Here is a 24,418-nt window from a genome sequence, read left to right on the forward strand (position 1 = left end):
TAACCGCATGCAGTTGTTAAACAGCTGCGAGAGCACGAAGCAAATTGTTGGACTAGCTTGTTTAAGGAGGTTCGCGGACAGTCCGTAGACATCGGTGGTATTTTTTGCTGCTATCTTATAGGCCAGTATAACACTTATTTCCGCCGGGCTGAAGGAGGTTAATCTCAATGAGGTGTCGCTATGTAAAGTGCGGGAGGATAAAGAGGTCAGACACTGCGCGCGGTCCGCGGTGGGAGCACCGCATGCGGCGCCCGCGCATATGAACTCCTCATTCAGTGCATCGACCAGGTGTTGTTTGGACAAGAATGGGTTACCGTCGCTGTCAGTAAGTAGGTCGGTATAATCTACCCGCTCGCGTGGGAGTCTGGCAATTTCCGTGTTTATAGCTCGCCACATTGCTTTATTTTTATTTGAGCTACTACTAATAATCGAGTTGAAGTACTCCGTTCTCTTGGTCTGTAGTTTTCGGTTGTAGGTATTGAGAATTTTTGTTGAGGCAGTATTTACCTTTGTGTTGCCTGGATCGTTTTTAGCTAAGGTAATAAAATCGAAAGCTAGTAATTTTAAGCCGATGAGTTCGGAATCTATCCACGGGCTTTTTTTATGATGTACGGTCACAGTTTTGACTGGCATATGAACATCTTGTAGATAGGTTAAGATGTTGATTATTTTAGTCGCAAACAGCTCGCAGTCGCTTTGGTGTTTGTTTACTAAAATCTGCCAATCTATGGACTCTAGCGAACGAACAAACGAACCAATATTATTACGGCTAAACGCGCGTTTCTTTACTATCGCTGACCGCGGCTGAGGAGCGGGTTGCGGGACGACTAGGCGCTGCGCCATATGATCGCTAAGATTAGTGATAACGCAGGTCGCGGACACACGGCTGTCCCGGATGTTCGAGTAGGCGTGGTCCAACAGTGTTGAACTATCGCCATCTACCCTGGTAGCTTTTTTTACGTACTGCCTAAAGTGGTGGGCGGATAGAATGTCCAGGAGATGTTTTTTTACGGTGGTGTTATTAAGAAGGTCGATGTTTATGTCACCCATAATTATTGCAGTTACCTTGTCGTTGTCTATTTTGGTTAACAGCTTTTCGAATAACTTTAAGTATTCGTTGTGATTGGTTAAATTAGAGTGGTATATTCCTATCACTAACAAGTCATTGTCTAACAAATGTATCGCGCATATGTCAAATATCTGCTCTTGGGACAGTTCGCAATAGTCGAGCCGGTCTATCGCTTTAATGTGAGGCTTCGCATAAATGCAACTTCCACCGCGCTCTATATTTGATCTACAAAACGTTTAGAGAATTTACCTCCAAGGTGTTCCCATAATAGTGTTGGTTATAATCTGGTGACGGAATTCATAAGGAAATGAGGGTACTCCTCAATTTTTAAAGGTACGAGTATGGTAGGGTATTTCATTTTTCCGAATTTTCGATTTTCATCTGACTTTGCTCGAATTCTTGTTCTAAGTGATAAAAAAATATTATACGTTAAAAAAAATTAAAATCGGTCAACATTTGGATGTTACACAACATCAACAAAGATTTTTCAAATAACCAACGACTCTACAGCGGAGGGTAGAAAATGGTTTAAGCGGCTACCATCAAGGCGGAGAGTAGGGTGATACCGAACCTTCTACATATAAATAAATTTTAAAATTAGTAGTAAACTTGGATTTTGGTTACTCGATAAATGTTCTAGTTAAGATTTTTCAGTTTTTCCACCTGTTTCCAAAGGAAAAGTGCTTTTATCGTGTTTTAGACGCAAAATTTAGTTTTCTCATTCGATTTTAGTATCAGTTCATTATATTTTGTCATTTTAGAACATAGTTCATTTTCACGCAATGTATGGGGTTCTCACTCTACCTTTTCAAATTGTGCAACCTCTAAACGTTATTCAATTCTTTTGAAATATGAAATAGATAGTTTTTAGGGTACGGAGACTCCATTGGTGAGCAAAGTCAGGAAAAATATTACAACTTTTTTTTCTCCATACAAAAGTGAAACACCCTAGAGTATGGCGACATCGTTGTTTTTTATAGTAACTAAAACATTTCCTCCCGTTAATAACCCATTTGATGAAGTACAACTGTAGCCTTATCACGAATTTGACACTACATCTTCGCTATCGTCTTCGTAACTTACTTTCTATACATCTCGCTCGCACTAATAGGATGCCAGTACGAGCGAGACGCATAGAAAGTAAGTTACGCACACGCTAGCGAATATGTCAGTGTTAGACTTATGGTAAGGCTACTGAGGAGTCGGGAAATGGCGGTTGAAGGGTTGGTGGTTCAGGCTTCAGGGTCGAGGGGTTCCGTGATGAGGGGTTGATGTGCTGTGAGGTTGAGTGATCTGGGGGTTGAGGGATTGGGTCAGTGGCGGGGCGGAGGATGGATTTTGTGTTTGTACACTGTAGTGACAGGAATGATTACGAATTTAGTGATACGCATCATTATTATTTTCATTCATGCGTCACGCGTCACTCATAAGCTGTTAACAATGCCTTACAATTAAAAATGGAAAATAAAAACTTTTACAAAAAAAAAAAAGAAAACCGACTTCAAAAAGGATAAAATAAAATATAATCCGTTTTTAAGTATATGCGTTACTAACTGATATGTTTGAAGTCGGTGCCAAGACAAATAGTAACAATACCGGTCAAAAATAATCAGCTTTATGTCTATAAATCACATTACAACTGTACTAATAGGTATTATAATAGTGAAAGTCTAAAGGACTAAAGAATAGGTATTATAAGAATTCTGTCTGTCTCTTTGTCACCTTTTCAGCTGAACAACTGCCATGTAAACTGGTGTAATTTGCCATGCAGGTAAAAAGTTAAAGCCCTGTAGATGGTTCTTGAATTGTTTTATATTTTGAAATCAAGTTCTCTGGATAAGAGGCGGGAAATAACTCAGTCCCAATCCCACACCTGAGTACTATGGACAGTTCGAAAATTAGTAAAAATTGCTCTTTAAAAAACATATCGGCAATCACATTGGTTTTATACTAGTACCGACAAACATGGTACGGACTGCGCCAAGGTGGATTGACAGTGGGTTCTTAGGTATCTACAGAAAGTATGATAATTGCTGTCGTGTAAGGCAATCCTTGTTATGGCAAACATTGTTACCGGATCGCCCTAAAATCATGGTATGCTTCAAATTTGGCTTGGCACCGACTTCAAACATATCAGTTAGTAACGCATATACTTAAAAACGGATTATATTTTATTTTATCCTTTTTGAAGTCGGTTTTCTTTTTTTTTGTAAAAGTTTTTATGTTATCTTAAATAACTATTCATGATGCCGTACACATAAAAAAAATTAACTTCGAGACCTTTCCGAGTGCACACTGGCTCTAATAATGTTAAAAACGGTCAAAATTCACGAAAAACCTTAATTTGGCAATAACTCGAAAACCGTGCCACTTTTACTGGGGTCATGTTAAGTTGGTTTGGGTCCTCTTGGACTGGTCTACCTCCAGTGTCACTGTGACGTGTCACTTATGGGACACCCTGTATATAGAGAGTGATTCTTGAGGAAGGTTTATTTATTTATTTATTTATTTATTACTATTCGGAGATCCAACAGCTGTTAACATGTTAATAGGTTTCATAAATGTGATACAAAAAGCCAATTACAGGTTCTCACTAGGGTATGCAGTACCGGTCCCGGTACCAAGAATTTCATTTCCCGGTTCTGGGCATGGCCGGAACCGGGATTCCCGGTTCTTCCCGGTTCTCAAGGCATCTTATGATTATTTTTAAGAAATTGTTTGTGTTAGCGTACAATCTTAATGACTGACTTATTTTCATATAAATAATTGCATAAGTATTTATTTTATTACAAAAAAAAAACACTAATTGGCGTTCCACCATATTTTACGAAATTAACCGGCAGCACACGTTGCTTCCGTATGGGCCGAGCCACACGGCCGTAGCGTAGTCGATGCACTCAGCACTATGACGGCACGGCATACAGAAGTTAAAAATTCGACCCGAGAACGGAATATTTTCATATAAAACCAACTTCCTAGAAGAAGAATATTCGACTAATACCATCCTATTTAAGATTTAAAAGTTGTTTAAAGATATAGCTTAAGTCACCCGGGTCAAAATGTATAGATAGACACCTAATTCATCTAAATAGGTGTAAATTAGTAGCTTTAAGGCTCCATCGGGACATATAACACAAACGTACATAGATTGCTAATAAATAGTCCTTTATGTAACCGGTATAAAAGTACTGAGCGATGTTTCAGATAAAAACAAAATTGAAATAGAAACATGGGTACATTTTTACAACTTACCATTATTCGTACTACTTTTAAATTAAATCGTAAATTCGTCAGGTTATTTGGGTCCTCCGTTTTGTAGTACCATTATAAAATGTTATTTAATATCCCGAGGTAAAGTACTAAAACATTACTACTATTGAAATGGGAATAAATAGTCATATGATGAGAACCGGGAAGTACCGGTACCGGGTCTTCAGTACCGATTCTTTTGACACTATATAATTCCCGGGAATTTGAGAACCGGGAATTCCCGGGAGCATGCTCTAGTTCTCACCAGTAAATACAGATTAACAAAAACACAGTATATAAAACAGTTGTTTAGGTGTATAATGTCGCTTCACTTTGTTCCCCATAAAGTTTTAAGTCATAATGTATTGTTTGTCATATTAACATTAGTCATAAAACCGAATCCGTTAACTTTACAAGATTTTCGTAAGGTCAAGGGTAAGGGGTAAGGTTCAAGTCGGCAATGAACTGACTAGAATTGCCCCAATCGAACTACACATGTAACAACCTAGCAGGGCGGTAGATACAATCTAGGGAGCTAGGAAGGTCTTGCGCCCCTGCCGCCCTGCTGCAGGCCCAATCTAAAAATTGCCCCTGCTTCTCTACACACATCACAATTAAGGGTCCAATTCCAATATTGCCCCTGCGGCAGGTGTGTGGCCCGCTTTATCCTATAGCTAGGTTAGGTTTGTTTTATGGCAATCATGAAAATTAACGCGTTTCTGAACCAAATAAATTATGACTAACGAAAATGCGGGCAAACAGTACATTATGACTTAAAACTTTTTGGGAAACAATTAGAGACCCGTAGGTACTTTGATTCGTGCCCAAAAAACCGACAACTCACGGAACGCAGGCGATGAAAGACGATGACTGGCGGGGACTGCCGAGTATGCTCTCTACACTATCGGTCCCGCCCGTCATCGTCTATCATCGCCGATGGTGTAGACGAGCCATTAAATTTAGGTACTGTCAGTGGGGAGACACTCCTCCTTTCGGGTATTCTCGGCTCCGTTCGGCTCAGCATCGCTCTGAGCAATTAACCGACAGATTACCAGTTGTTCGGAACTGTCACCTTTTGCGTTTAACTGACAGGCTGATATCGTCGAGCGAACTGGTAATCTGTGAGCAAGGGTTGGCACAACTTGACGTCCCCGTGCACGACCACAGATAAGAATGACTTGAATTTTGACAACCCTAAATAGCCGAAAGGGATAGTGCCTTACATTAAGGGGCAGCATGATTCGTCCGTGAATCGCTGTCAAACTTCGGTTTTTTAGGAAATGTCCTGGAACGCAAGATAAACGGGAAAAGACGCAGAGGGAGGCCCAGGCTCACATATCTCGGCCAAATAAAAGATAGAGTTTCTGTCGTGTCGTACGAGGGAGTTAATAGATGGCCCAGCAAAGAGAAAAGTTGCCATTACTCCATCGACAAGAGCATAGCTCTTAAATATTGATAATGACAATGATACCCTATCTATACGGTAATACCATAGAGTAATATAAGTAAAGAAATAGTGGTAACTCCATACATCAGTTTTCTTGCCAAAACGCGAGTTATTTCGTAGTCGACATCTAGATGTCGACTACGAAATAACTCGCGTTTTGGTAAGACGCTAGCGTCAAGTAGCGGAATTTATCAGTACTGCTAGTTGACAATAGATGTCGCGGCGAACGAAAACTCTAATGCTCAACAATTTTCAGCTAATATTATAACCGGATTAACTGGAACTCTATTTTCAACTCCTTCTGATTACAATATAAGTTGTAAATTGTTTTAGTAGTATATTTTTCGTCAGTACTGATAGTTCCACTTCATGCTAGATATCGACTACGAAATAACTCGCGTTTTGGTAAGAATAGTGATGTAATGGAGGTAGTAACTCCATTACATCACTATTCTTTTCCTTTACTTATGGTACTATTACTCTATGGTACTATTATTTATTGTGTGGTACTGTCGACAGTGAGCGACTACAACGAGCTGCAGTCACTGGTAGACCTGTTCAAGGAGCGCGTCAGGCACTGGAGGCAGATGTCGAAGCGCTTTCTGGATCACGATACCATTAAAACGTACCTGATTTCCCAAAAAGTTCTCCCTTCCAAATCGGGCAAGAGTAAGTACATTCAAAATATAACACAAAGCAATATTATTATTAAGTAAGTATACTGTAAGTACTTTTACTAAATTGGTAACAATTTTACCACAATAATTTAAGGTACTAAGGTCGCACATGTCCCATCCCTACGCTTACGCGTGAAGTGGAGTTCAACGGGGTGATCAAATCGACCGATTTGATCAGAAATGAAATTGGCGTCAATTTCCAAATTAATCTCCAATTTTAGATTTATGGTGATATTAGAGCCCTCTAAATTGAAAAAATGCTCCAAAACGAAAATACTGGCGTCACAAATTGGTATTCTTGCGTCCGCACTCCATTTTATCGGTAATATCGGTCATAATCGGCGGTTGAATTCGGCGAGCCAAATTGGCGTTTGCGTCCGCACGGCCTGATTCGATCGGACAATTTAATCAGATTGGCGAAAAATTTACTCCTCTGGACACGCCTTGACTGCGCACCATACCTATTTGGAACGACCAATCGTTAGCACCACAGATATGATTAACACTATACACTAGGGTGGAGCGAAATCCAAAATTCTTGAATATAGCAATGGAACCCGTCTAAAAGGATGTCTAATTTTTTTTATTATTTAAGGGAAAAATAATTAAAAAAATATTGGTATATACTTTTAGCCCTCTACTCTTCGATTATATACAGGGTGGAAAGGCACGACGATCCTTTCCGGAAATGGGAGATAGTTTAGCCTAAGCTCTATATTTTCTCCATAGAAACTATGTTAATATGGGCAACCGTTTCTAAATTATGACCTTTTAAACATCCACGCAAAAAACTACTTTGTTCTAACCCTAACAGGTGACAGGGTCAATGAACTTACTTGTAAACAATCAGTATTCGACAGGAAATTATGCTAATTTGTTGCCATCTAACCATTTTTAGGTCTGCTTACAGCACGGTAAGAATCATTGCAGGATTTTCGCTTTCTTAGTGGTTCCACTTGTTCAATACTTGAATGAAATAGTTATGTTATTCCTTTATATTAATAATACTAACCACAACATTGTTTACAACGACAGTTCAAATGGTGACATTGACAACCACTCAAAAGTACGCAATCGTCTTATAAATATCTCTGGTTTCCTTGACTGATAAAAAGGTTTTAGTTTCTTAACACGTTTCACAAAATTATTTTCGAATAATTGGAAACTATCTAAAATAATTAAAAATTACATGTAGGTTGTGTTAGTTGCACCAAATGAACTTGCAAAAATGAAATACTAAGAATAAATCAAGAATAAATACTTCTTCAATACCAAACTAACAAACCTTCTTGCGTGGTAGGAAATAGACAAGACGTCTGATGTTTGAAATTAAATTTTCATTGAACTATACTTATTGAATGTCATATTCTTCAAATAAAAATGTTAGATGCTCGTGGCTATTTAAATTTGTGGGGCTGTGTAAAAGATATGGTGTACCAAACCAAACTGAATGTGAAACTGCGGACGAAATGAGACAAAGGCTAATTGGTGCTTTCTGCGGAGGATAAATGACGAAGAGCATACACTATATCGCATGTGCATCGACATACTCGGGTACGGGCTGCGGCGGCGTTGTAATACACGGAGGTACATTTGAACACCGTATGTGAAAAGAAGATAGTATTAAATATTGGAAAAAAGTAATTATCTAAGAAAGTAATAAAATTGTTTGTAATATTTTTGCATGCATTTGATTTATTTGACATTTATGCGTCATTCATACATCATTGCGATACTGTCAACGATCGGAAAAAAGTGTAAAGTCCCGAGCTTTCCCGACGGAGATCCTTAATCTAGCCGTCATGTGCACATGCTATAGGGTTATCACCACAGTTAAAAAGTAGTATTTTTGCAATTTTTATTTTTTACTCAATTAACGATTCTTACCATTACCAATAGTCTCTGTATCACTTAAACGACCTAATACTTCCGGGAAGGATCGTCGTGCCTTTCCACCCTGTATAGCAATATATGTATATTTTTAATAAATTTGATTTATGCTTATTTTTTTATAAACAAGTTTTATTCATTAAATAACATCATTTTCATACAGATATACTCGATTCCTATACTTATTTTTGTTTATAACGTATATTTTTATGACACGGTAAAACCACGTAAATAGGGGTTTTATGGAAAATGTCCTTTAACCCGGATATTGTGCACAAATTGGAGTTTACAACCCATAACAGAATCGTGAAAACTATTTTGAACATGATAAGATAATAAAAAGAATACTAATATAAGTATATATATGCCTAACATACGTGTGAACATGACCCAAAAAGGGCGTAAGCGACGCCGAAGGGCGAAATTTGACGCTTATTTAAACATATAAGTAACCCTTTTTTTGCAGTAAAATGATACTTTTCGTAATCAATAACACCGTTACTTTGACACAAGAATGTCTAAAAAAAATAACTCATATATTTTTTTTACACTAGCATTTTCCTTGTTTTGCATGAAATTGCTGTTTAATATGAAATTTTGAAATTATATTATGCATAAATATTGAAAAATGCACTAAAATTTTGGTATTAATTTATTACACGCTTATTAATTTCTTTAGCGCCCGAGTAGAGGGCTAAAAGTAGTGTTGATTTTGAAACTTGATATAATCACTATAATCTACATGACAAACTGCAACTTTTGGTACCGGTTCCACATTGATAATCAAATTTTTATTTTTTTCCATACAACGACGCTCCACCCTACTATACACTGCAGCGGTCGGCAACCTTTTAGCAGTCAAGACCGCTGCTATACAGTGTACAAGTATGCGGCAATTTTTTACAAGGAAAATTATAATGATTTTTCATGAATATTCAATAGGAATAGTTGTTAATATTAATGTAACGTATTTAATCCTTAAACCGGAAACTACCTATACATGCAAGAAGGTCATTCCTGAAAAATCTCATTCCCTGGCCACGCCTATTCTCAAATTTCCAAGAGATTCCGCCATTTTTGTATTTTGTCTCTTTGCCTGTTGAATTTGATATGTTTTCCGATGTATTCGTATGATTTAATGTACATTTTTTTTTAATAAAATATGCATAAAGTAATATAATTCTATAGTAATTTAAATTGTATTTTTCTTATTTACTCGTAATGAATGTTAATTACAAGATGTAAGAATGTTTTGAAAAGATGTGTCCCGCCGAGTTTGTTGCCGGTCCCACATTGGGATACCCTCCTCCAATTGAGGGGGGGATTTAAATCTTCTCAAGGCAGAGGTGTAGGGTTGGAGCCGGTGTAGCTTTATTTGACTTTCATAAGCGCATTGTAATATGCCTACTTGAATAAACTATTTTTTATCCTTATCTTATCTTTTATTAGCATCTAGCTTTTGGTGACTAAGGCCAGGGGAAGGACAGGGTCACAAACGAGAGAGTCCTGGAAATTGCACAGGTTCCTAGCAATCCTAGCATCACCGCCTTGCTGAAACAGGATTTTGCATGTGCAGCGTATGTATAGCACTCGTTTGCCTAGGCAGATTATGTTCAGCTAGATAGCATTTCAAAAGCGCCGCATTGGACGTCCCTTGCTGCGTTTTAAGGACTGCGTGAAACGTGACTAGGGTTACCAGTTGTCAGGAATTTTCCTGACATGTCAGGGTTTTGGCCGTTTGTCAGGAATGCGGCCGGAATACGAAAATGTCAGGAATTTTAGTGAATTAACAGACAACATTAACATTATTCAAATTTGCTTACATAAATCCAAAACAAATCAAATTTAAACAATGTATCAATCATACATAGATAGAGTTACACTTGCACTGCGTGGGCTATCTGAATCTCTGCAGATTTTTCTTGGTCTAACTCTATCGCTTATGATTAGCCAACCCCTCCCCCCGTCACCGATTAATTATTAATTAATTAATCCATATAATTAATCAAGTAAGTACATAATTATCATAATAATTACCAACATAGTATTTACTTAACTTTCAATATTCCTTTGGCGATGATTAACTCAGTGCTGAGACGCAAGGCAGAATGCTCAAAGCAGAATGCAGAATGAATCAATAACGGATCGGTCGGTCCCTTTTATACCCATTTCTACCTGGCAACTGGTTGATCATGCCACTTGTCATTCGATAAGTGACGTCACTGAAGTAGTTTCTCATGTACATCGCCCATTTATCGAATTATGCAGAATAAAACTATTAGAACATCATTTCAATTAACTCCGTCATACATAATTATCAATCAGTAATATTAATACGAAATCAAGTATTCACTTCAAAGTAGTTTACAAATCTTAGTAGTAGGTTAACTTACTGTTTCTCTTGTCAACCGTGGTTTCGTATCGTACCCACATAAATAACAAATTCTGTAAAATTCACGTGATGTTGTGTTAAGTGTTTAAATAGTGTAATATATTATCAACATTGGACGTCAAAGAAAAACATACAATTTGTACATAGAACAACAATATTCTAACACGAGCGTCAGGAAAACAATTCCCAAATCAGGAATGTTGTCAGGAAATCCCAGACTTGGATCAGGTAACCCTAAACGTGACGTCATGACGACGTCGATGTCAAAAGCGACGTGACGACGTTGCTTTTGACATTGATAGAGACTTGGGAGGAGCTCGCGTCAGATCGCGAATATCGCGATGGATGGAGGGGTACTATCGCGAAAGGTCGCGAAATTCACGACAGCGCATGGTTCCAAGTTCCAAGGCCTTGCCCGAAAACGCGCAGAGGCACAATCCACCTGAAGTTACTGCCGACATGGCTCCCTGCTTCAGCTGCCACAAATGCCGTCGCAAATGCCGGTCCCGCATTGGCTTATATACAGCCACGAGAGAACTGTTCCTCGCTTACAGCAGAGTTGGGCAAAATTTAACTGGAATAAGAATAAGAATAAAAACAGAAATTTTATTCTTATTCAAATCAATTTGAATTAGAATAATTCTTGCACTAGTTATTTTAGAATAAAATGAAGGTGAATAATTCATGTGACTTTTATTTTAAATGCGGAATAAAAAACAGAATAATTATTCTAGAAGTGGGGCTATTCTAACTAAGGTTTTATTCAATTAAAATGTTATTTAGAATTAAGTTAATTTTTGTAGTACAATTGGTTACCTATATTTTGTAAGTTGATTTTCACCCTTCTATTTAAAACTCGGATTGATTTGATATTTGTTACTTTAGTTTAGGTATAGTACACATTGAAGAGTTCCGCTATACACTATCTAGTTCTATCATCCGATCAGGGTGCTTAGCCAACATGCCAAACGTTGACGCTCCGTAGAGTTGCGCATAGTCTCTCTCTATCACTCTTACATATTAGTGCGATAGAGAGACAGATAGCGTTTCGTTGTCGTAGCACTCGTGCCGCAAACGATTGGGTGCCTAGCTAAGATGCCAATTTTTGTTTTTAATTTAATAACCAAATCATTAGGTACAATTTAGCTGTTTTTAGCGCTTTCTGTCTCTATCACTCTTACATATTAGTGCGATAGAGAGACAGAGATAGCGTTTCGTTGTCGTAACGCAAACGATTGGCATGTTGGCTACGCACCCATGGTGCCTAGGCAGGATGACAATTTTTGTTTTTAATTTAATAACCAAATCATTAAGTAAATTTAGCTGTTCTGGGGGCCTAGCCAAGATGCCAATCGCTTGTACTCCGACAACGAAGCACTTTCTGTCTCTATCACTCTTACATATTAGTGCGATAGAGAGACAGAGATGCCGTTTCGTTCTCGTAGCGCAAACGATTGGCATATTGGCTACGCACCCAAGGTGCCTAGCCAAGATGTCAGTTTTTGTTTTTAATTTAATAACCATCAAATCTTTGTGTACAATTTAGGTGTTCAGGGGGCCTAGCCAATATGCCAATCGCTTGCGCTCCGACAACGAAGCGCTTTCTGTCTCTATCACTCTTACATATTAGTGTGATAGAGACAGAAATAGCGTTTTGTTGTCGTGGCGCAAACGTTTGGCATGTTCGCTACGCTTCCAAGGTGCCTAGCCAAGATGCCAATTTTTGTTTTTAATTTAATAACCAAATCATTAGGTAAATTTAGCTGTTCTGGGGGTTTAGCCAACATGCCAATCGCTTGCGCTCCAACAACGAAGCGCTTTCTGTCTCTATCACTCTTACATATTAGTGCGATAGAGAGACAGAGAGAGCGCTTCGTTGTCGGAGCGCAAACGATTGGCATAATGTCTAGGCCCCTAGAACAGCTAAATTGTACCCGAAGATTTGGTTATTAAATTAAAAACAAAAATTGTCATCTTGGCTAGGCACCTTGGGTGCATAGCCAACATGCCAATCGTTTGCGGTACGACAACGAAACGCTATCTCTGTCTCTCTATCGCACTAATATGTAAGAGTGATAGAGACAGAGAGCGCTTCGTTGTTGGAGCGCAAGCGATTGGCATGTTGGCTAGCCCCCAGAACAGCTAAATTTACCTAATGATTTGGTTATTAAAATAAAAACAAAAATTGGCAACTTGGCTAGGCACATTGGGAGCGTAGCCAACATGCCAATCATTTGCGCTACGACAACGAAACGCTATCTCTGTCTCTCTATCGCACTAATATGTAAGAGTGATAGAGACAAAGCGCTTCGTTGTCGGAGCGAAAACGATTGGCATCTTGGCTAGGCCCCTAGACCAGCTAAATTGAACCTAATGATTTGGTTAGTAAATTAAAAATAACACGGTTACTGAAACTATGCGTTATGCGACTGTCAATTTGTAAGATTTTATTCCATAAAATAGGTATAAATTAGACAAGAGACTAACTACTATTACATCTACCTAACTATACGTAATTAGTACCTATACACCCGGACTACATTTTTATTCGTGGAATATTAATTCCATTAAAAATCATGATTGTATTTATTTGATTAAGAATAAGTTATTCTCATTCAATTTTTTCTCATACGAATTATTCCCGACCAAAATTATTTGAATATTTTTGACGGGAATAAAATCGAGATGATTTTATTCCTACGAATTCTTATTCAAATAATGATTTTATTCTTGAATGCCCAAGACTGGCTTACAGACGCTGCATAAATCATCTATCAAGATGTTAAAGGCCTGATGATGTGTAGGCAATGCCAAGTTCCATATACAACCAAAACTGCTTAGCGGAATCTCCTGGGAATTTGTGAATAGGTACAGCCAGGCGTGGCTCACACGTACATCCGTTCCACACCAATTTTGGTGGCTAGCCATAAGCCGCGCGTGGCGCTGTCGCCACCTAGCGGCCATATCTGTCCTGATCGTAACAGACGCGTTTTGTTAGAGAGTAAGTCTTCTGTACCTAGTACTATTATTGACCGAAGCGTAGCGAAGGTCTACGTTTTGACTCGGGCATTTTGCTTTTGTATGTCCGGATGTTCTCTCCTACAGGTCGTAATTCTTAACCGATTCTCGTGAAATTTTGTAACCGAATTCTATGATTCGATATTTTTTTTTGTCGAGCCGGTTTTTGGATTTTTTTTTAATGGAAAAGTTGTGACAGCTCGCGCTTAAACAAATAGTCGTATCGGTATCATAAGAGTGTATTATTTTTGAGACATGTTTACAGATTAAATGGCCAAAAATTCAGAAAATTTATTTTGCTGGATTCGGAGGTATTGAGATATTTAATTTTAACTAATTATAACTTGAGAATGAGTAGCTAAATTTCATCAGCTTATCAAAGAACTATTTGGCTCAGTTTGTAAACGTTCGTTTTTTTTTGTTTGCACGGAGAGTCTGGGTTCGATCCCCAGTATTTGTATGCTGGGATATAACTTTTTTTTATTTCGTTACACTTAAATTTCGTATTGTTTTTTTTTAATTTACTATATTTAAAGCTCTTAGCACCATGTAGGTAATTTAAAGCTCTGCTCGCGAGGTCTACAGCTCACAGAGCCACTAGTTTATTCTGTGTTGTAACCAGGGTAATGAGATTGTGAGAAATGAGACAAGAGGGGTTTTAGCTAACATTGTTTCTTATTCAATTACTAGCTGTGCCCGCGGCTCCGCCCGCGTGGAATTCGGTCTGTGTCAGTAAGCGGCTAATTTCTAATCCTAATTTCTCTCCCTCTCCCCTGGAGGCGGAACTTGAAGTAAAGTTGACAGATGGATATGCTAGAGGACTGTAGTCCAGATAAAATATTTTACAATTAGGTACCACTAAATAAAACTACACTCCAAAATCAATAGTTTTTGCGCCCTTATTCAAATTTTACACGTGATTTAAACGACAGAGTAGTAGGTGTATAACGGACGATACAGTAAGGTATACGCGCGCCAGCGAAAGCGAAGTGGCCTGCCTGGCTAGAGCGCCACTCACATCGGCCCAAATCGTTTGACTCCGCAAACGACCAGTGCCGAATTAAGAAATTTTGATGCCCTTAAGCATTTCTAGACCATGGCGCCCCCTCTCCCTATGGTCATCAAGATTACATTGATTTTTTTGGTAAATTGAGTGACGTTCATTGCCGCATTACAGCTGAGAATGGAAATTAGTCACATAATTTTATCACGAAAATTGACAGTGCTGAAGCAGTAACGTTGCAACAGAGTAATGCTGCTGCAGTCGCCACCCGAATGTCACCTTTATCATATCTTAGATAGTATTAGAAAACGCGAGCGAAGCGAGCGCGAAATTTTTTCGATATAAAAAACGCAATTTGATAGACAGTTGTACATTTTTACTTTTAGTATGGAAATCAGTCACATCATGTTATCACGAAAATTGACAGTGCTGCAGCAGTAACGTTGTAACAGAGTAATGCTGCTGCAGTCGCCACCCGAATGTCACCTTTATCATATCTTAGAAAGTTTTTAAAACGCGAGCGAAGCGAGCGCGAAAATTTCTCGATATAAAAAACGCAATTTGATACAGTTGTACATATTTACTTTTAGTATGGAAATCAGTCACATCATTTGATCACGAAAATTGACAGTGCTGCAACAGTAACGTTGTAACAGAGTAATGCTGCTGCAGTCGCCACCCGAATGTCACCTTTATCATTTCTTAGAAAGTTTTTAAAACGCGAGCGAAGCGAGCGCGAAAATTTTTCGATATAAAAAACGCAATTTGATAGACAGTTGTACATTTTTACTTTTAGTATGGAAATCAGTCACATCATTTTATCACGAAAATTGACAGTGCTGCAGCAATAACGTTGTAACAGAGTAATGCTGCTGCAGTCGCCACCCGAATGTCGCCTTTGTCATATCTTAGAAAGTCATTGAAAACGCGAGCGAAGCGAGCGCGAAAATTTCTCGATATAAAAAACGCAATTTGATAGACAGTTGTACATTTTTACTTTTAGTATGGAAATCAGTCACATCATGTTATCCTGAAAATTGACAGTGCTGCAGCAGTAACGTTGTAACAGAGTAATGCTGCTGCAGTCGCCACCCGAATGTCACCTTTATCATATCTTATAAAGTTATTGAAAACGCGAGCGAAGCGAGCGCGAAAATTTCTCGATATAAAAAACGCAATTTGATAGACAGTTGTACATTTAACAGACAAAAATTCTAAAAACTTTTAGATATGTTTTGTTATCGATTCTAAGTATCCCCAGCCAACTTTTTTTCGAATATCTTCCATGTACAGACTTCCGACCCTCTTCAGCTTTATTATATGTATAGATAGCTGTGCCCGCGGCTCCACCCGCGTGGAATTCGGTCTGTGTCAGTTGGTGTCAGTAAGCGGCTAATTCACCCCTATTTTCTCTCCCTCTCCCCTGAAGGCGAAACTTGAAGTAAAGTTGACAGATGGATACGCTAGAGGACTGTAATCCAAGTAAAATATTTTACAATTAGGTACCACTAAATAAAACTACACACCTAAATCAATATGGTCTTTTTCTCCCTTACTTATTCAAAAGTAGTAGGTGTATATCGGATGATACAGTACCATTTTTGTATTTTTACGTCCTTGACTGTACCTATCTAAAACATGTCCATGGCAAATATCAGTCAAATCAGTTTAAGGGCTGATTTAGACGGCGCGCGAACTCGCATGTGATTTTAGTTATAAGTATTGCGGATTGCGGACTGGTGGTTACGTCGAATTCAACCGACTGATCAAATACCACAATGTAATGAAACTCGCATGCGAGTTCGCGCACCGTCTAAATGAGCCTTAAAAGCATGAAATGTTAAGAAATATACACATAGAAATCCATACATACTTCCTAAGAAAATTTAGAAGTAAGATGAGAGGAAAGGAGAATAGATATCAAAAACTTGAGGCCGAGAGACATTTTATTTACAGTTATATTTTATATATATATATGTACAACTATAAACATATCTACAGTTACCTATATACATATATATAAAGTATATTTACATAATATTTACATTTTTTTACAATATTTCCTTGTAAACCACATTGCGAGTCTCCCCGGCGGGCATCAGCACGAACAGCTCCGTGCAGCTGGTGACGCGCGAGCACGCCACGTAGAGCTGCCCGTGCGAGAAGCAATCCGTGCGCAGGTCCACGCCGGCGGCGCGCAGCGTCTGCCCTTGCGACTTGTTGATCGTCATGGCGAAGCAGACGCTCACGGGGAACTGTAGACGCTTGAAGCGGAACGGGAAGTTGTTCGGAATGAGGGGGATGCGCGGGATGAATACGGCTTCTCCGGCGCCGCACCCCGTCAGGATCTGCGCCTCAATGAGGTTTCGCTGTAGTTGCACTACCTTTAACCGGGTTCCGTTGCATAACTTCGGAGGCGACAAATTTCTGAGAAGAATAATTGGGACCCCAACTTTCAGTGTTAATTTGTGTGCCGGGAGTCCTGAAGCACTCAATGAATTTAGGAACTCAACCGGGTATGTCGTGACGTTCCCTTCATCTAAGACAGTATTAATTGAGTTATATACTGCCTGTTCTCCTTCGATTTCCGCCAATATTCGCGCATTAACTGCTGCTGCCTGTTCATTTTTTGGCGTGAGTATGGCTCTCTCACAAACCCAAGAGTTCTCACGCTGCGTCACCTGGCTCAGGTCTCCGTATACGCTCCGAATGAGGTCTTCAACGGTCGGAACGATCCTGCATAACGTCTCTGGTAATCGAACCAGGCCGTTGGTTTCCTCCAGGAGTCCTTCTCCAACCTGAAGCAGTACCCGGGCGAATTCTTGGACATGTGAGCCTCCTCCTTGTTGGACTCGCATATTCTCAGTCAGGCGCAGCTTCTGCACGCTTGGCCAAAACACCGACCTCTTCAGGCAGGCATTTACCTCGTCGGCTCGAGTACCACGCGTCACGACCGGCAAAGTCTGGCGAAAGTCACCGCAAAACAACATTGTAACGCCACCCATTGCGCGCGCCATCCTTCTGACGTCTTGGAGCATCCGATCTACGGCTTCTACGGCCTTTTTATGCGCCATAGTACACTCGTCCCAGACGATCAAACTGCATTCCTGTAGAACTCTGGCTTTATCACAGTTTCTTGACACCCCGCAGACAGGAGTTTCCGTGCTGTCCAAAGCCACAGAAGACGCCACAGCTAGCGCGATTTTTCCTTGTTTCCTCGCTTCTGCCAGTAGAATACCAGTAAGGAACGTCTTTCCGGTGCCTCCTGGCGCGTCCAAGAAAAATATTTCGCCCGATTGCTGTTCAACACTTCGGACGACTCTGTCGAATATGTACCGTTGCTCTATATTCAGCCTGGGGATGTTGGTACTGACGATAGCTGCCATTTCTTCTCGGTCGTAATGGGTTGCTTCCTCATATTCTTTATTTATATGGAGCTGGTTCGGTCGTGTCGGTTGGGGCAAACCATAACTACAATCGTAGTGACAACTTCCTGAAGTAAAGTGAGGCAACTATTTAACACCCTTTCGTCAGCCTGGTCAACTTCTTGCTCGTTACTCCTCATACGATGCAGAATATCTTCGGTAAAATTATTTTGATATTTCTGCCATAGTTGCAAAGGATTGGACATTCCACAGAATACCAACATGATCGCAAATAAGTGGCGTAGTCGACTGGGGTTATCACTAACGACGGCCTCTGCCAGAGTATGATCCCAATTTTGGTCGTCGTCTAAGAGATGCAGGGCGCTACAGGCGGCATGAAATGTAGGGTGTTCCACGCCATCGACCGTTCTGAGGGCCGCGAAGGAGGTTGGTCCACGAACTGTGTGCAGCAGTAACCTCAAATAGCAACATTCTCTGTTACTTGGGTGTATCGTGTACACCCTACCTAGGGCGTGGCCTTTAAAGATTCCCAGCGCCCCTGCCACCCGTTGGCCACGGCGGCGTGTATTAATGACTCCGGCTTGTTTGCTGTACGTAAAATACGATGGCACTTCGTCATACAACAGAGTCTTTGCGAAGTCATCATCTTGGCAAAGCCTGAAGAACGCTAAAAGGGTAGTCTGTCGAGGTTGGCTAAGACGTTCCCTAACATTATCCGCGTCGAAATAAATTCTCTGCCCGTTCTCTAGATGAACATCTAGCTGGACAACGGTAGGGAATCTTTCGTGTATCGGAAACGCCAGGGTCCGCCAAACCGCCTCAGATGTGCAAATATAGCGACCGGACTGGTAGACCGATACCTCGTCTCGATCTCTGTTTTGCAACGCAAGAGTCGCCCGACTGTCCCCCTTGTTGATATATTTGCACACGTATTTTATAGAGGCGATGCTCACACATGACTCGATGTTCAGGTGGGTTTCAAAAGCTCGAGAAAGTACTGGTGAGTACGGGACTATCCATCTGTTGTCTACCTGTACAGTCTGACCGCGAGTTCTCACCTCGGCCGTGAACCCGCCATCTTCAGCAGATCGGCGCCGATACGATGGGTAGCCGTTTTGAACCAACCGACAGGTACGACTGTCGGTTGGTAGCTGACCGGCGAGGAGCTCGTTCGTGATCTCAGGCCACTTCGGATTGCAGGTAAACGTTATGAACAGGTCGGCGCCACCGTATCTCCGCGCATAACATAACGCGTCCTGCGTGCGCTCGGCCATGTATCGATCGCTGCCGACGAACGATGAGGGAAGTATGACCATGCGGTCCAGATTTTCTGCATCCGTGTCGCGCTGCAAGGCATCACGCAAATTCACATAGTTTTCTGCTCGTAGTCGTCTTTGATGCGTGCGGATGTATATCAACCTTTCTGTTTCTATCTTGGCATAGAGATCGACTATAAATTGGCTAAATAACCCTTTGAAACGGTGCAAGTAGGGCCATTCATCCTGCCGCAGCTGCAATCGGTAACTATAAAACTGCAAAGCTGATGTTTTTTTGGTATAGTTAGGTGCTCCAGTTTGAGGATCAACGTGATGAATGGAAAAATTGTATCCGTCTTCTCCTCGGCAGAACATCAGCGGGTACTGGAGAGAGTCGTACGCGCGGTGCGTCTCGCTGATTCTCTGGAGGCGGACGTCACGCGTGCGAAGCACGACGTCCCTGCGGTCACACTCTTGGTCCACCAAGACGATGGCGACTTCGTTCGTAGCCGGGGCGTTGTAGCGGCCCGCGTGGCCCGCGGCGGGGCGACGGTCGGCGCTGATGACGAACTTGTAGTTCTCGCGGTCGTCACGCACCGATTCTAATGCGGCTTTGAAACTATTTACGTAGCCATTTACGTCGTGCAACATATTTTGTAGTCCAGTGATTATTTCCGGATTTAAGTTTGGAATATGTTGTCCACGAATATTGGCCTGCTCCAAGTAATCCGCCACGAAGTATATTTGCAGGAATTTTGGGACATCTTCTGTGGGTAGCAATGCGCCAATGCGGTGGTACACCTGTCCCTGAATTTTAAAAGTAGGCATGTACCCGGGTTCTGGGGCTTGTTTCGCACCGAATGACGTCATTTGGAATGCGCTGTTATAGGCTCGGATGGAATCTAAAAAATGTTTTGACAACGGGTGTTCCCCGGTTAATAGCGATTTTAATGGCTCCGGTGGTTCCAAAATCGGATCTAATCTAATTTTGCCGGCAGAACAACACATTCCATTGGCCTCGCCATTCCATTTTAAAGCGTTGCAAAATTCGCATATTTCCGTCATCCGACCGATGTTTGTGTCATCTGCGTATTTAATAAGTGGATTGTACGTCAACCCAGAACCCTCCTTCGGATCCCAAGGAACTTCTTCAGGCTCGTATACTACAGAATCGTCGGACATCGCTGACAGTCTGTAAACAGCGTGGCGCACGCGGTCTGCCTCCAGCTGTGCGTCCCGCTGCTCGGCAGATTGCGACGACCGTAAATCGCCAATACGTTCACGCTCTTGTGAACTGTGAGCCATCGCGTGTAAACGTGCTTCGTTGTATCTTTCCAGAACTGACTGTACCCGAAGTGCCCATTCTGCGTCGGTTTCAGCTTCGCGAGAAAGACTGTGGCGTTCACGGTCTGTAGCTAACCGCCACTCGCGTTCTTCGTCAAGTTCCTGGAATTAAATAAAGTAATTTCAGGTTTAAGAATCTTTATTTCTCAAGAAGCTATAACAAAAATACTTCAATTTACCTATTTATTTACTGTAAACATTGCACATGACAATGTATAAAATCATAAGTGGCTGTAACTTAGATTCGTAACGATTCTTGTATTGTATAGTTTACGTTTTCATACAGAATGAGAAAACAAAAAAGGTTTTGTTTTTTTGTTGTTAGTCAGTCATAAACATGCCCACATCTTTATAAAGAATAATGAATTCCGTATTTTTGCAAAAAAAAATGTATTACATACCTGAGACCGCGCCGCAGACGTGCGCGTTCGCTGTGACGCTAAGCGTTCATTGCGTTGCGTGAAAGTCTCAGACCTAAGAGATAGAGCGTGGCGCTCCCGGTCGGCGGACAGCCGAAGATCACGCTCCTCGTCGTTTTCCTGAAATAAAGTAAAACAGGTAGGTAAGTATTTCGCCTTATCATAGTCGTCATAAAAAGTGTACGGTCGGTGTCTGGCTACTACCTATATACAGTTTACATTTTCATATGGAATGAGAAAACAAAACAATATATAGTCAGTCATAAACGTGCCAGCGTCTTCTTGAAAAATAATGTATTCCTCATTTTTTTGAAAATAAAATGCAATACATAGAGTCTGTGAAACAGAAGAATCGTGGAATGTATGGGGCCATTGGGCATTGGGCCGTGGAATGTATTGACATTCCACGACACTTCTCTTTCCAAACAGACTTTACATACCTGAGACCGCGCCGTAGACGTGCGTGTTCGCTGTGACGCCAAGCGTTCATTGCGTTGCGTGAAAGTCTCAGACGAGAGGAGATCACACTCCTCCTCGTTTTCCTGAAATAAAATGCAATAAGTGTAGGTAATGCGCGACTACTCTAGAGTTAACACACGTAGTACTAATAGAAAGCCTTTTATAAACATAAAGAAAGCCTATAATTTTGAATTTGTAATGAATTGTCAAAAGTACTTACCGTCGAGCGCGCGTCTGTCGTGCGAATCCGCTGAGCGGTCAACCGATCTTCGCACTGCGTGAACGTCTCCGACGCACGGGATAAAGAATGTCGATCAAGGTCGCGGCTACGTCTAAAATCACGATCGTAGCTAGTTTCGAGCGATCTCAAAGATTGCGTACGACGTCTTTGGGATCGCAACCGGGACTCGCGCTGGCTTGCCGTTTCAGCCGAAAGCGAAGCGGCCTGCCTGGCTAGAGCGGCACTGAGTCTCTCACCGTGGTCTTCCTCAGACTCCTGAGACCGTGCCTCTTGTAATCTCAATGCGGTGCGAGACTTTCGCGAAAGATTGTTTTTTTTTTCGGGAAGGCATGTTAAATGAGTCCCAAATCGTTTGACATTTGCTCCGCAAACGACAGAGGCAAAATGTTTTTTTTTTTCAAAGTACCCACATTCGTGATGGCCATTATTAACTGTTTAAAGGAGGCGATACGTATGAATATGGATGCGATATAATTACGATTAGGTATAATTTATGACGGAGAAAATTTATTAATAATTTTAAATAATTATGCAATTATACTTACCACTACGTAACTATGTAAACTCATTCTTAGTTTTCTTGATTAGCGCCATCTATTAGTTTACCAGGGTACTCTATAGTGGTAGCACATACTTGAAGAAAGTTTGCCCCTCCTTCCTAAGTAGCGCCATAAGATTCAGGGGCAAACTTAACTCAATCGAGTTTTGTGGCTACCCCCCCTTTTAGGGGTTGAATTTTTATAGCCTATAACCTGGCCGGAGATTTTCTCGACAGATTAGTAAAGTTTGCATCAAAATCCGTTCCGCCGTTTTCACGTGATGCGCGTTCAAATAAACAGACAAACAGATAAACAGATAAACAGACAAACAGACAAAAATTCCAAAAATTGTTGGAACGTGTTCTGTTATCGATTCTAAGTATCCCCAGCCAACTTTTTTTCGAATATCTTCCATGTACAGACTTTCGACCCTCTTCAGCTTTATTATATGTATAGATAGATAGATGTTAATTGAAATGTGTATAAATATGTGTATAAATTAGTGCTGTATTTTTTTTTATTTACAGAGAAGGACGAACGGCGCTAATTTTGGTTTATTCGAAGCATATACAAATACAAATCCTCTTTTCACATCACCTTTTCGAAAAAGGTCTTTTCCTTCCACCTCCTTAGGGATCAAAGTGGCACTTTTCTTCCCTGCTAGGAGGGATCAAAGTTGTACTTTTCTGTTGTAGGACACGATTTTTTCTTTCTTGCATACTATTTTTTTACTCAGATAATACATATTTTGGAACATAACAATTTTCTCATAGTTGATGTGACAAACAGTCTCGGGCGTTAACACTTGAATACCTCATTACGCTCAGGATTCTACTTTAGAATCCATCGCTTCATTCAGGATTCAATGTACTCCCTTGACGGAAATATATCATTTTGATCCCTTATAACACAAACTACTATTGTGTTACAAGGGATCAAAATTGTTATATCATCGCTTCATTCAGGATTCAATGTACGCCCTTGACGGGAAATATATCATTCTGATCCCTTGTAACACAAACTACTATTGTGGAGATTCTAAAGTAGAATCCTGAGCGTAATGAGGGATTCAAGTGTTAACGCCCAAGACGAAATAATTTTGATACCGTGTGACACATACTGCTGGTCACATCAACTATGAGGAAATGTTATGTTCCAAAATATGTATTATTTGACAAAATAAAAATAGTATGCAAGAAAGAAAAAATCGTGTCCCAGAACAGTGAAGTACAACTTTGATCCCTCCTACTAGGGAAGAAAAGTGCCACTTTGATCCCTCCTAGCGGGGAAGAAAAAGTCCTTTTTCGAATAGGTGATGTGAAAACTACTATTATTGCACAACCTCAAAACACTTTCTACAAAATAATATTCATTACCCTGTATCACTGTTACAAACATCAAGGGAATTAATACCAGTATTAATTCCCTTGATAGCTGCTAAAATGCTTTTGGCTGATAGCTGTGCTAAAATCGTTTTGGTTGCAACATTACCTACCTATTAAATCAACTAATACAAACACTTATGTAGTTTTTTTTACTAAACTCTGTATATATAAGGTAAACGTACTAGTGCTCGACATGCTAATGCCCAATAGATAACACCTTGCTGTCACTTCTATTGACAATGACTTAAGTTTCAAGATGACATGTACTGGGACCGCGTCGAGCACCAATACGTGTCATGGAGCACCTGGTTTTGTACCCTTGTGTACCCTTCAACGGCCAAGTCACACAACATTAACTATAATATTAAAGAAATCGCAGTAAGGAACCTTAGACTTGGCACGACTTTGTCTATATTTCATTACTTTTTAGAGATAATCAAGCAGCTCCATCGAGACTTGGCTAGTTTTTTACAGAATGTTTTTGGTGGGATTTCACTTCTTTTTGTAGAAACGTGGCCATATTGATTTATGGCATTCGCCTAGCAGTGGGACGCTATAGGCTAGATTAAATTAAAAGATGTGTCCCACTACGCTGGATTTTTGCAATGACAGTCGATTTTTTTATGTACCAATAGTAGAAGGGG

At 40.4% G+C, this 24,418-nt stretch overlaps 1 protein-coding gene across 1 annotated transcript in view; it reads left to right on the forward strand.

The window, feature by feature from the left end:
* The window catches only part of LOC134802461 (uncharacterized), a 78,124-nt gene extending 54,247 nt beyond the window's left edge, over positions 1–23,877 (forward strand). Inside the window, exons 4-5 of the mRNA XM_063775140.1 lie at positions 6,285–6,434; positions 22,917–23,877. Coding sequence (XP_063631210.1) covers positions 6,285–6,434; positions 22,917–22,936 — 170 coding nt within the window. The 3' untranslated portion in view covers positions 22,937–23,877. The remainder of the gene's footprint in view (positions 1–6,284; positions 6,435–22,916) is intronic.
* The last annotated feature ends 541 nt before the right edge of the window (positions 23,878–24,418 follow it).

The sequence above is a fragment of the Cydia splendana genome, chromosome 24, assembly GCF_910591565.1.
Source record: "Cydia splendana chromosome 24, ilCydSple1.2, whole genome shotgun sequence".
NCBI lineage: Eukaryota > Metazoa > Arthropoda > Insecta > Lepidoptera > Tortricidae > Cydia > Cydia splendana.